The sequence below is a fragment of the Ranitomeya imitator genome, chromosome 4 (genome assembly GCF_032444005.1).
Source record: "Ranitomeya imitator isolate aRanImi1 chromosome 4, aRanImi1.pri, whole genome shotgun sequence".
NCBI classification, from domain to species: domain Eukaryota; kingdom Metazoa; phylum Chordata; class Amphibia; order Anura; family Dendrobatidae; genus Ranitomeya; species Ranitomeya imitator.
In genome coordinates, this window is record NC_091285.1 from 593,213,747 (window position 1) to 593,226,326 (window position 12,580).

A 12,580-nucleotide genomic window follows, 5' to 3' on the forward strand; every position below is an offset into this window, starting at 1 on the left:
ATACATTGGAGAAAATTTACCATTAGGTTATTTTTTGCAGTACTATTTTTGGTTTGTAATTTGTGTTTTCAAAATTTTCAAAATAAAAAATATTGTGGAGGCCATGTCCAGAATTGTACTCTGATAGATTTGTGGTGACAAAGCGCCTGCCTATCTTCATCCTGCAATTCTCAGAGTGGATATGTGCATGAACACAGATAAACTTTCCAAACAACAGTCCTCATCATCACCTACATCTACAGAAAGACAGAAGGTAGAATACAATAAACTCTAACATGGCTTTAAAACCAATATGTAACGAGGAGGAAATGGATCTACCACAAAATATCACATACCTACTTTAAGTATCTCAATCTCAGTTAAGTTGGAATTTTTAGGGATTGTGCAAATGTTACACTCAGGAAGCAAATCACGTCATTGGTCCAGATCCTCCTCCAGTTATGCAGACTCTGTCATGTACAACAATTCAAACTAAACAAGATTTCAAGATGCTCATTTTCAACATTAAAGATGAACATAGGTCAGAAATCAATGTTATCAAATAATATTAAACCAATTGCCCATAGGTTAGATCACCCTGAGAAGGATGAGCGAGATCTATCATTTGTCAACTATCGACTCATATTTCTTTGCAGGCATCGACCATAAGAGACTTTCTACATCACATTAAAGACCTGGATAACAGAGAAAGCTGACATAACATTAACATTCAGAGAGCTACAAAATCACAAGGAGAATGTGGCAGCTGCCTAAAGCATTGTATATCCCCATGTCGCAGTAATGACTTAACCAATAGCCTTTTTTGTGGAGATTATTTATAAGATTTAATGTTGTAGAAATGTAGACAGTTTGCTTTCTGAGTTTTCAACTCTTTTTTTCTGCTTTGTGATGTCAATCATGCTCATCCTAAGAATTTGTCTCACATTATTTCCAATTTTACTGGGAGTTCAGTTTTTATTACCAGACATTACAAGGGTTTGTTTCATGCTAACTCAAATAATTCTTCTGCTTGCCTTGTATATTAGACTTTCTTATCTTACTTTAGGTAAAGTTTTGAGCTATGCTTAAAATCATTCCTATTTCTCCTATTATATGATATTTCTCATGAAAAATGGGATTTGTGATTTATCACTCGGGTGAATTGAGATTTGTGATGTAAGTGATGAAGAGGAGCATGTAACATTCTATTTCATAAGAGTTCTCATTTGAAGAACTGACCGATCAGCAGCTTGTAGAGCTGTCTGCGTAACTGATCCAGATGTAACAACGAAAGCTGTGAGGACTAAACACCATCAATAAAGGCATACAGGAATCACGGGATCTGGTAAAGTAGGGTAGTAATCCAGAAGAAAGTAGAGTAGACTCAGCAATGTAGTGGGGCTGAGTTTGCAGCAGAATGTGCAACTTATACAGTGGTGTAACAGAACTGACTCAGTAGCGTAGCAAAGCTGAGTTTTTCACAGTTCATGCAGAGTTGGGGCACTGGCATAGGTGAGTTGTCTCAGGGTATATTTCCACGGGCTGGATTACATCCGGATTAGCTGCGGATTGAACGCTGCATACAGCCACAGCGTTCAATCTGCAGTGTCCAGATGTTACAGCATAGTGGAGGGGATTTTATGAAATACGGTGGCCCTGCGTTTCCGGACATGCGGCGTGTCTTTTTAGACCGCAGCATGTCTGTTTACCTTGTTGTGATGGTCTGTCTCCGCAAGATAAATAACACAGTCCTATGTATAGGGTACCGCAATTCTGTATGTGTTCAATGAACACATCAAGAATCCTCGCGCGTAAAGAAGGGGGCGGTGCTTTGGGTGGAGCGGGATTTCTGCTCCATCCAAAGCGCCGACAATATGACCTGTGGAGACGTACCCTCAAGGGAAGAAGTGAGTTTGTTTTAGAGTCAAATGCAGAGCTGTCAGTGATATTGCTGAGTACCAGCAATGTATCAGAACTGGGTTTGTCCACATGTACTTAAAGTGCAGAAAAGAAGTCCACAGTATCACCTTGGACACCAAGTACCCGAATACTCAGGCCTGGAGGCATGATCATCATACCCACACCCATATATTCTTACCCACACTTAAGAGCATTCTGCAATCATCTTTGAAATTAATTCCTCCTTTAATCAATTCAGACTCGGCAAGTCTCTCCTGATGAACTCCTTCATCTGAAATGAGCTAAATTACAATCTGTACTACTTTACAAAAAACAACCTATCAGCCCCATTTGATTCAATTCTATAGGAGGCTCATAAGCTGTTTTTAGATGCACGTGCATAGCACATGCACAACAATAGTCTATGGACTTATGAGTGTTTTCTTAGGTGTGAAACAGGACAGTTCAGAGACAGCATTAACACAATGCCCAAGGGAGTCTTCCCTTATAAGAGAAATCAACTTAAATTCTCAAATCAAAACTTTTTCAATAATAAAAGCAACAAAAATAAGTGTCATTTTAGACCGCGTTATTATGAATCTGAGCATAGATCTCATACGTTATTAGCTGAACAATTGTAGATCACTGTTAACGTACTGTAGCTTCCTACAGTAGGGAAAAAAAGTATTTAACACAGGCAGGGGAAGGGGATTCATGTTCAGCTCAGAGGGCAGGAGGTCAATGACCCAAAGGGGATAAAGATTAGTGTAAGGCCAGGTGATCCCTCTCTCTAATATGCTTGCTGGCCACTTAGACAGTGGGGGTCACATTGAGTAATGTGCAGAGAAGGGACCAAGGAGATAGCTGACAGCCCATGCCCCCTGCGACCTAGCACACACATGATTGAACATCACCCGGTAATGGTAATTGACATGATCCATCTGCTTATATCTTTTGTCCTACCACTATTGTATTTGCATATCTGACCATAGTAAATGTATAACCATTATGTATATAGTGTATTGTCTAGCGTGCCCCTAAGGCAATTAAATATAAAGTTTAAAGGTACCTTCACACTGAGCGACGCTGCAGCGATATAGACAACGATACGACCAAAAGGCGATCGCTGGAGCGTCGCTGTTTAGATCGCTGTAGAGACGTCAAACACACCAACGTTCGAACGATGCCGGAGCGATACAGTGACGTAACAGCGACTCACGGATCGTTGTCGCTGGTTGCTTGCTTCACGTCAAACAGCAGTGGTTAACGATCCGATGAATTGGCAGCGTAGTCAGATAGGTGTCACCCAGGTGGGTGACACCCAGATAGGTGTCACCCAGGATGTGACGTCCCGGCGTCTCAGAATATAAACCGCGACTCTACAGCGATTGATTCACATTGTTCGAGAGCTGCGTATGCCTGTTTTTCCCTGCATTTCTAGCGTCCTGTCCGGAACGATCCTTCTCCAGCTACGATCCTCTTCTACCGTGAACGTTCTGTTCGGAACGCCGTACTCCACTGCCGGCGTCTTCATCGGTTCTTTTATTGCTCATAAACGGTATGTTCAATTTTTTTTTTTTTGTATAGTAATGGCTGTGTAGTAATGCTAGACGCAATGCTTATCTAAAGTATATGGTATAGTAATGTATAAAACATATCTGGCAGCTATCTTGTGCATCTGGTAAGCGGACACACAAGATGGAGGCACTTTCGGATGCAGTTTGCAAACTATTTGGCGCTGTGTAGCATTTTTTGCGCAAACTATATGGTAAGGCCAACCAACTCTTTTGTGTCTACCTTGGCTTAGCTGTCCCTGGCCTGCTCCGCAAGTAAATAAAAACAGCTCACAACTGGTAAACTAAATTTTTTTTTTTCACAAACTGACCTTATTTTTTTTTGATCAAGAGACAATCACTGTCACGCTATCTATATTCATCAAGTACGGTGTCAGAAAAATGAATTCATGATAAACATATACAGGCTCCTGAATTCACTATTTCTGACACCTGGCAGGTGAGCATAGATATGTACCGTGTGACAACCATTGTCCCCTCAATTTGTGTGATTATGGAGATGCATGTAATATTTTTGGCCCACCTCATATCTGTATACTACAGACACACCAAGCTGCAGTCTTTTCATTTTTAACTACTGGAGATATTATGTGGGCCAAAAAGTGTGTGTGGCGACGTTTCTTGGCGCACGGTGTGTTGCCGGTGGCTATAGACACAATAAACCAAACATAATTGTGTCAAATCAAACTTTTTTTATGTTGTTAACTGAAAAATAACAAGGAACAGAACAATATCCCAAACAATGAAAGAAAAAAAAAAAAATCAGAACCTCCCACGCCTCAAGAGGTGTCGCAGCGTGCGGCCATGTTGCTGTACTTGTTGCAGCATGAGCGCTGCTGTCCGCTCCAGGCGGTCTTGCTTGGCCAGCAGCTCTCTCACGGTGTCCGGTTCTGTGATAGAAGAGGTTGGAGAATGGACAGTGATAAAGCTGCAACGGTGGCATGTGTTTACATAACCAGCAATTTTACCGTACCGTCAAAAATAACGATTTTTGTAACGATATCTTTGATTTCTGTGAAGTTGCAACGATATTGTTAACGCAATCGTTCTGTGTGACAGCGACCCAGCGACCACACAGTGACTTACCAACGATCACGACCAGGTCGTATAGCTGGTAATGATCGTTAGTAATTCGTTTATTGTAAAATGGTACTTGTAACTACACACTCAATTTTCTACTGCCCCAGAGGGCTTTTTTTAGGTTCAATGTTTTAGGGTCCGTTTAGTCGTTGTCAAATGTGACATCCCACCGATAACCCCCTCCCACTTTCTCAATACTTACGGAAAAGGGACGCCTGTTGCTCATCCGCAGAGCTGCTGACCACCCATCCCCTGGCTCGGGCCACAGCTCCTGCTGCTGAAAGGAAGCAAATACATATCTGGTTAACAATTGAACTGACTGTGGTGAAGCGCTCGCTGGTTTTGTCACTTACGAATGCTTGTCGCTGGAGAGAATGACGCCGACCCGGGGGAGGAAGATGGGTGGCGAAAGGGCGGGGTTGTGGCCTGCGGTGGGGTTACTGCACCTGTAATGTACACAATATTTAACCTCCCTACTAATGGCCCGTATGGCGTCATTAAATTCTAAAAAAGGGTGGTTAACTTACGTGACGACACTAGCTGTGGGCTTCCGCTGCTAGCCGCTGTACTGCTGGCTGCAGTGGGTGCTGTCCTCTGCCGGCGGCGTCTCTCTACACCCCAAAAAAAGACACGCAAGGTTTAGACACCAGAAGTACAGAGCTGTCGACTTAAATAAAAAATTAAGTAGGCGCCATCGCAATTGCCAGACATGAGGGGTAACTTACGTGACGGCCCTGGCTGTGGGCGTACGCTGCTGGCCGCTGTAGTCCTCTGCTGGCGTTGTCTCTCTATACACAAAAAATAAAGAAACACAATGTTTACACACCAAAGTACAGAGCTTCCGACACCCCCACAAATAACAAACCTAGGCCAGTGGCATAAAGGAATAAAATTTAAATTTAACTCCCCAAATCGAGGTACATATATAGAAGGTGGGAAGCGCCACACGGCAGTGCGAGTGTCCCTATTCCCCCCTCCCGATACTGTGTGTCTCCCAATTACACTATACTGTTACTTGCCTTGCCTGGTCTCTGCCCGCAACGTTGCCAGATAAAGTGGCTGTTTGTACCGGAGGTCGGCCCACTTTTTGCGTAGCTGCAGCGCACTGCGCCGGATGCCGAACCTCCGCTCCATCTTCTGGGCAATGTGGCGCAACACCTCATTCTTATGTAGATTTGGGTGTGCTGGGCGACTCTCCCGGCCCTCATAGTCCATGGCATCCATTTTTTTTACAAAAAAACGGACCTCTGTCTGCCCCAAAGGAGGACATCGCTGTCTCGCCGCCATTTTAGCAAGAGAGACGCTGTATGGCACCACCCAGCCACGCCCAGAGGAGGTCCTTGATTCTACCGTTCTGGCGCGCAATTCGCAACGCTATAGCGTCTCCATTTATGCACACCGTCGCGGGTGTGACGTCGGCTCCAGAAGTCACTATTTGGCGTTCCCGTTATAAATCAGCAGCGCTCATCGTCCTGTTTGTTTCAGTGGATGGTACATTTAATGGAGGGTATCTATGGGGTATGGCTGTTGTGTTATATGCTGTTGTGTTAACGTTGCTTACAATTAGCCATGTATATCTCTGTGTATGTATATATGTATGTGTGTGTATGTATGTGTATATATATATATATATATATATATATATATATATATATATATATATATATATATATATATTTATATATATATATATATATAGTACCTTACATCCTATGTTAACATTTTTGTCAAATGGTGCAGCATCGGTGACGCAACGGAGAATGCATTACAGTATTGGATGTCTTGTGTAAGTTTTGAAAATTATATGTAGTAATTTTTTTTTTTCTTTTTTCCTTTCTCAGGTTGCCATGTCTCATTCGGATGTACCTGTGATTGTTGCGGCCGCGTTATTGGTAGAAGCTCACAACCAGCTGGAGGTTCAAGCGCGAAACAATCGTGTAAAGCGTCAGCGCCGCATGTGGACCAAACAGTGGCTGCAGAAGAGGAATCAATTGTCCCATATGGGCCTTATAAGGGAACTGCAGGATAACAACCCGCATGATTTTCGTAACTACCTGAGAATGTCGGAGGACTCATTTAATGTCCTACTTGCAGCTGTAGAACCTTATATCAGGCGGCAAAATACACAGATGAGAGCAGCTGTCCCTGTGGATGAGAGGCTGGCTGTCACGCTGCGTTTCCTGGCGACTGGCAGGTCTATGCAAGACTTGCATTACAGCGCAGCTATATCCCGATCCCTACTCAGCGTCATCATCCCAGAGACATGCAAAGCTATTGTCTCAGTTTTACACCGCAGTTACATGCCTTTCCCACAGACCCCGGATGACTGGAAAGAGATTTCTAGGGGATTTGAGGAGCAATGGCAGTTCCCGAATTGCGGTGGGGCCTTGGATGGCAAACATGTACGCATCACCCAACCACCACACTCTGGCTCCTTTTATTATAACTATAAGGGATATTTCAGCATAATTCTCATGGCCCTCGTAAATGCTAACTATGATTTCATAAGTGTGTCTGTTGGGATTAACGGGAGAGTATCCGATGGAGGAGTTTTGGAGCACACAGATTTTGGGGAACGCTTGAAAAATAATAAACTTGCCTTGCCGCCCAACAGTGACACAACAGAAAACATGAACTTTGTCTTTGTCGGAGATGAGGCTTTCCCACTGCATCCGAACCTTTTGAAGCCCTTCTCCCAGAAGACTCTGACACCGGAACGACGAATCTTTAATTACAGACTTTCAAGAGCTAGACGCGTTGTTGAAAATGCATTCGGAATTATGGCAAACCGATTTCGGGTTTTCCACACAGCACTAAACATGAAACTAACGTCTATTGACTCTGTGGTGCTTGCTTGTTGTGTCCTCCACAACTTTCTACGTCGCCGTGATGCCACTGCATACAGCCCTACACAGTATGTAGACTCTGTGGACCAGGGTAACGGAGATGTAACCCAGGGCGAATGGCGTCTAGACGCGCACAGGGTTTGTGGTTTGGAAAGTCTGGGTTCTGGAAGGTACTGTGATGATGCAACTAATAGCAGGGACAAATACTCTGACTTTTTCAATGGGCCAGGGGCTGTCCCATGGCAGTATCAACAGCTGTAACGTAACTGTTGGCATAACTTATACCATGTATTATGGATGATATTGTTGGGGGGTTCAAGTGCTCTTGTGTAAAAGTGCTCATTTTTAACAATTTTTGGATGACCCATGATACTCCTTTTTCTGTAATAAATGTGAACATAACGATATATCTATTTGTTATTTCTTATTATTTTACATACATACCAATACATACCAATAAACATATATATCTATGAACATACTCTACTTCTGTATCAATCATATGAAACCTGTGAGTCTTCAGCATCCTATGCACTAGTGATTTCCTGATGTGTGTGTGTATATATATATTAGTAGATGTTCACCATATTCTAAAGGTACCTTCACACTCATCGACTCTGCAGCGATACCGACAATGATGTCGATCGCTGTTTGGTCGCTGGAGAGCTGTCACACAGACAGCTCTCCAGCGAGCACCGATCCAGAAGTCCACGGGTAACCAGGGTAAACATCGGGTTACTAAGTGCAGGGCCGCGATTATTAACCCGATGTTTACCCTGGTTACCGTTGTAAATGTTAAAAAAAAATTACAATACATACTTACATTCACGCTGTATAGTCATGTCCCTCGCCTTCAGCTTCCAGCACTGACTCAGCGCCGGGCGTAAAGTACAACGGTGATGTCAACGCTGTGCTTTACTACCGGACGGCGCTCACCAGTCAGTGCGGGAAGCCGAAGGCGAGGGACTTGACCATACAGCGGGAATGTATGTACTGTTTGTTTTTTAAACATTGACAACGGTAACCATGGTAAACATCACGTTACTAAGAGTGGCCCTGCACTTATTAACCCAATGTTTCCCTTGTTTCTTGTGACGACATCGCTGAATCGGCGTTACACATGCTGTGTGTAACGCCGTTTCAGCGATGTCAGCGGGAGATTCAGCAACCACAAAAAGTGCTGTACTTTCCCCAGCGACCAATGATCTCCCAGCATACATTACCGTCACACAACAATTTAGTTAACGATATCGTTGCTACGTCACAAAAAGCAACGATATCGTTAACAATATAGTTATGTGTGACGGTAATGTATTGGGTATTCTAGCATTCGCATGTCCCCGTCGCATATTGCCCAGCAACGTAGTATATTGACCAGCGGCGTCATTTATTGCCAAGCCAAAGAGACACGTAGTACATACACAAATTTAAGAAACCAAAAATTTTATTATTTGTATTAAAAATTTTATTATTTGTTATTTCAATACTTTTTTAATGTTGATGAGGCATAGGGGATTAATGACCGGGTGCCAGGAGGATGCCTGCAGGGGAGAAGGCATAGGGGATTACTTGTGGAGCATCTAAAACACAAGTCTCATTTATTTAAACTACAACACTACAAATTTTGGTAGTAAGTGTCCATCTCACTGTAGTGGTGCGTGGCTATAGGAGGTCCTTGTGATAAGTCACCAAAAGAAGGGGGTGCAGGTGGTGTCCGGAACTGAGAATTATGTGGCCCAGGTCTGCGGACAGGAGTGCTGTGCATGGGCTCCTGTTGGTGTCCCCAATAAAAATGGGCACTGGGCTGACGGACGTCAATGCTCAATGTTGATGTGTCGCATAGTTTTCCTGCGGCTGCCGCGTTCATAACGTCAAACATTATTCTCTCCGCGTGAGATCTTTGGGTATCATCCAGTCTGTTTAAACGTTCCTCAACCAAGGATGCGAATGGGGAGAGTTTGGTTGTGACGTGCTTCGACAAGATGCTGTTGGCCACTGCCAGGAGATCCACAGGTGTGGCTGCTGTTGATTTTCTTTTTCTAGATGGGCGCAGTGGACATGTCTGCTCCTCGACAGACAGGCTACTGGAGGACTGAGGGGACTGGACATTGTTCGCTTCCGTTGTTTCCCGCTGTTGCAGAGGCACCTGCAATTACATGAAAAAGAAAAATTTAAAATAAATAACATACAAACGACTCTGCCACACATCCCTAGAGAGCCCACACCTCCCCAAACACCTCTATGCCCATTGGAACCTATGAGGAACAGTTACCTGGGTTAAAAAACAAAGGGGTTAAAGAGCTGTGCAGAACTACATTGGCCGGCAATACTGTACGAATGTGCGGAAGACACAATGTTAATTACGGACACAGGAAGTGGCAGCTGTTATCATCAGGGGGATTAAACATGAACAACGTGACTCACTATTACTGGAAGCCATGCAGTCTCATAAACATACAAGACACACGGCATGCTACAAGAAGGGAAGCTTGGGGCTACTTACATGGTCGTCAGGAGACTCAGGCAGGATATCTTCGGGCGATGGCTCACAAAGGCTAGTCACAGTCTGGCACGGGCGAGGGATTTCTTGGTCTCTAGTGAATGCCATCAGGTCGTAATACCACAGCCTGGGCACATAGACTTCCTCAGTTCCGGCCCCAGACTTCTTAGAATTTTCCACTTTGTTGACCTCTTTTTTGAAAACTGTGCGGAGAGCCTGGATCTTTTTCCTCACAATGTTTTCATCCACGGTCTCTGTGGGATGATACTCCCTGTAGACGGCCACCAGCTTCTCATACGCTTCTCTCTTCATGTAACGGTTGCTATAATCCTTAGATTTTATCTTCCACAAACAGGGCAGGGAGCGGTACATCTCTATGAGTGCCCGAACAAAGTCCTGCTCATTTGTAGACATCTTTAAAAAATAAAAAAATAAAAGTTAAGAAACAGCAAAAAATAAAAGTTTGATGAGCCGTATGCCGTTCCTATTGTTATCAGTCATTTTTTGTATGGGATGGTCCGTGGGACTATTTCCACCATTTAGGGGATGGGATGGGGGCCGTTTGTGTGTTTCCTCATAGCCACCATTTGGGGATGGGATGAGGGCTATTTTTATCCATTTTGAGAGTTGAAAAATTTGTACATTCTATTGGTTGCTATTTTGTCAATGGCCAATTTCATGTTGGTGAAACACACCATACTACAAAATCGTTTGCATTACCACTTAAAAGGGAAATACTACGACGCTAAAGCGTCTTTGGTTATAAACGTGAAAGCTCTAAAAAAATCACTGCTGAGATGTAGTATACATCTATTTCTATACACATAAATTAGTATTGCTGCATGGCAAATGAATACAGCACAAGGATATACTCACCGTAGATGTACTAATTGAGAACGCTGCAGAGTTGAAGATCTACAAACAGGTCGCTCAAAAGTTACAGCCAAGACGCCCACGAGTTGATGGAGAAGGAACACGATGGATTTCGAACCAAGACGCACACGAGATGCTCGTGGATGGCAGAGTACGCACAAGTGATTGAAAAGTTGTAAAGTCGCGGTTTATATTTCGGAACGCAGGTACACATGACCCCGATGTGACCTATCAGCGTTCTCAGTGAGACGTAACAACAAAGCCATTTGAAATATATAACGTTATGGCGTCACCTTTTGTAATGTAATAATGTGATTTAAAGGGGTCTTCTTTTGTAATAGTGATGCATTGTAAATACGCCCTTACGTAAAGTTCACACCTACCTCCTAGGCTGTCGTGACAGTTGGCGTCACCTTTTGTAATGTAATGTAAAGGGGTGCCTTTTTCAATGTAATAATGTGATGTAGGCATCACCTTTTGTCTTTGGAATGCATTTGGGAGTATGGTGATAATTACATTACTATAATAATGTTCACACCATCTCCCAGGCCATTATGACAGATGGCGTCTCCTTTTGTAATTTGTAATATATTGGGATCTTCGAAATAATTGCGTATCTATCTACGAGCGACATTGCTAAATTTAAAGGCGTCTACTTTTGTAATGCATAACGCCTACCTGGCCACAACAAGACGCTGCGACGGCCCCTTTCATCGTTGCTGACGTCGTTGCTTTTCATGTCAAACACAACGATTCAGGCTGATCTAACGACCAAATAAAGTTCTGAACTTTCGGCAACGACTAGCGATGTCACAGCGGGATCCGGATCGCTGCTGCGTGTCAAACACAACGATATCGTTATCCAGGACGCTGCAACGTCATAGATCGTTGTCGTTCTCGTTGCAATATTGCTCAGTGTGAAGGCACCTTAACTTTGGGATGCTCTTTTTTATTGATCCACGTATCTACAAGTCCATATCTTGGTTTAACTTTCCATGCTATCAGGGCTGGTTTGTTTGCCGATATAATCCCATTAACAGACCGGGCTTTTATCTAATAAGGAACTGGTGGCAGCGGTGGGATTCTGCATGATTTTTCCGGTGCCATCCTTCATAGTACCATATGAGAATTAGGGCTTTAGCCTGTTACTATTTTTTTGCAGTCTGCCCAAGTAGCGGAAGGCTTGTTAATAAATCAAAAGCATTCATCCACCCTCCAGCCAAAGAGGAAGTCAGCGGGCTGGGCAGCAAGGCACTCACGAAAGGCATGTTTAGAAAAATCATTGAAGCTTGTCATATGTTATTTGACATAATGCATTATGCCTTATGCACCATACAATTATTAGTTAACACTTGGGAATCTCAGTCGAGCATATCAACAATTCAATACAAGGTAAATAGCTATGGTCCATTGTTTTAATTTTATTCTGAATGTCAAATGTTCTGTTCTACTTCTAGCCAGTGCAAAGAGCATTTGACTAGCAACAACAACAAAAATTGCTTAATTCCTATTCCATTTCTGAAACTGGTCAAACTGAGCTGCTGAACAGAAGACGAGTTAAAAGTGTAGCAAGTTTATTGTGTCAACAATTTTATGGGCAAATAACTATCTAGGAAATTACTGTTATTTGCAGTTCCACAATACACAGCTTGCTCTCAGACAACATGGAAGAATCTCCGATGACCTATTTCACACCCTTACTTAAAATGACAATTTTAAATGTATAATTTATGCAAAATCTTGTTTTATAGGATCTCAAAGCAAAGAAAAAAACTATATTGACATTGTGCAGTTTAAAAATACAGCAAGGCATCAGCATGAATAACAGA

At 43.0% G+C, this 12,580-nt stretch overlaps 1 protein-coding gene and 1 long non-coding RNA gene across 2 annotated transcripts; both read right to left on the minus strand.

Moving 5' to 3' along the window:
* Positions 1–4,124: 4,124 nt before the first annotated feature.
* LOC138674281 (uncharacterized) lies at positions 4,125–4,894 on the minus strand. Its single transcript, XR_011320575.1, has 2 exons — positions 4,735–4,894; positions 4,125–4,342 (listed from the first exon to the last, which is right to left on the minus strand). It is a non-coding gene; the product is annotated as an uncharacterized lncRNA (long non-coding RNA).
* Positions 4,895–7,501: 2,607 nt separating this feature from the next.
* LOC138674607 (uncharacterized) lies at positions 7,502–11,668 on the minus strand. The gene is made up of 3 exons (XM_069762424.1): positions 9,882–11,668; positions 9,464–9,524; positions 7,502–7,644 (listed from the first exon to the last, which is right to left on the minus strand). The coding sequence occupies exons 1-3, from the start codon at positions 10,290–10,292 to the stop codon at positions 7,502–7,504; spliced, it is 615 nt and encodes a 204-aa protein (XP_069618525.1). The 5' UTR covers positions 10,293–11,668.
* Between the last annotated feature and the right edge of the window lie 912 nt (positions 11,669–12,580).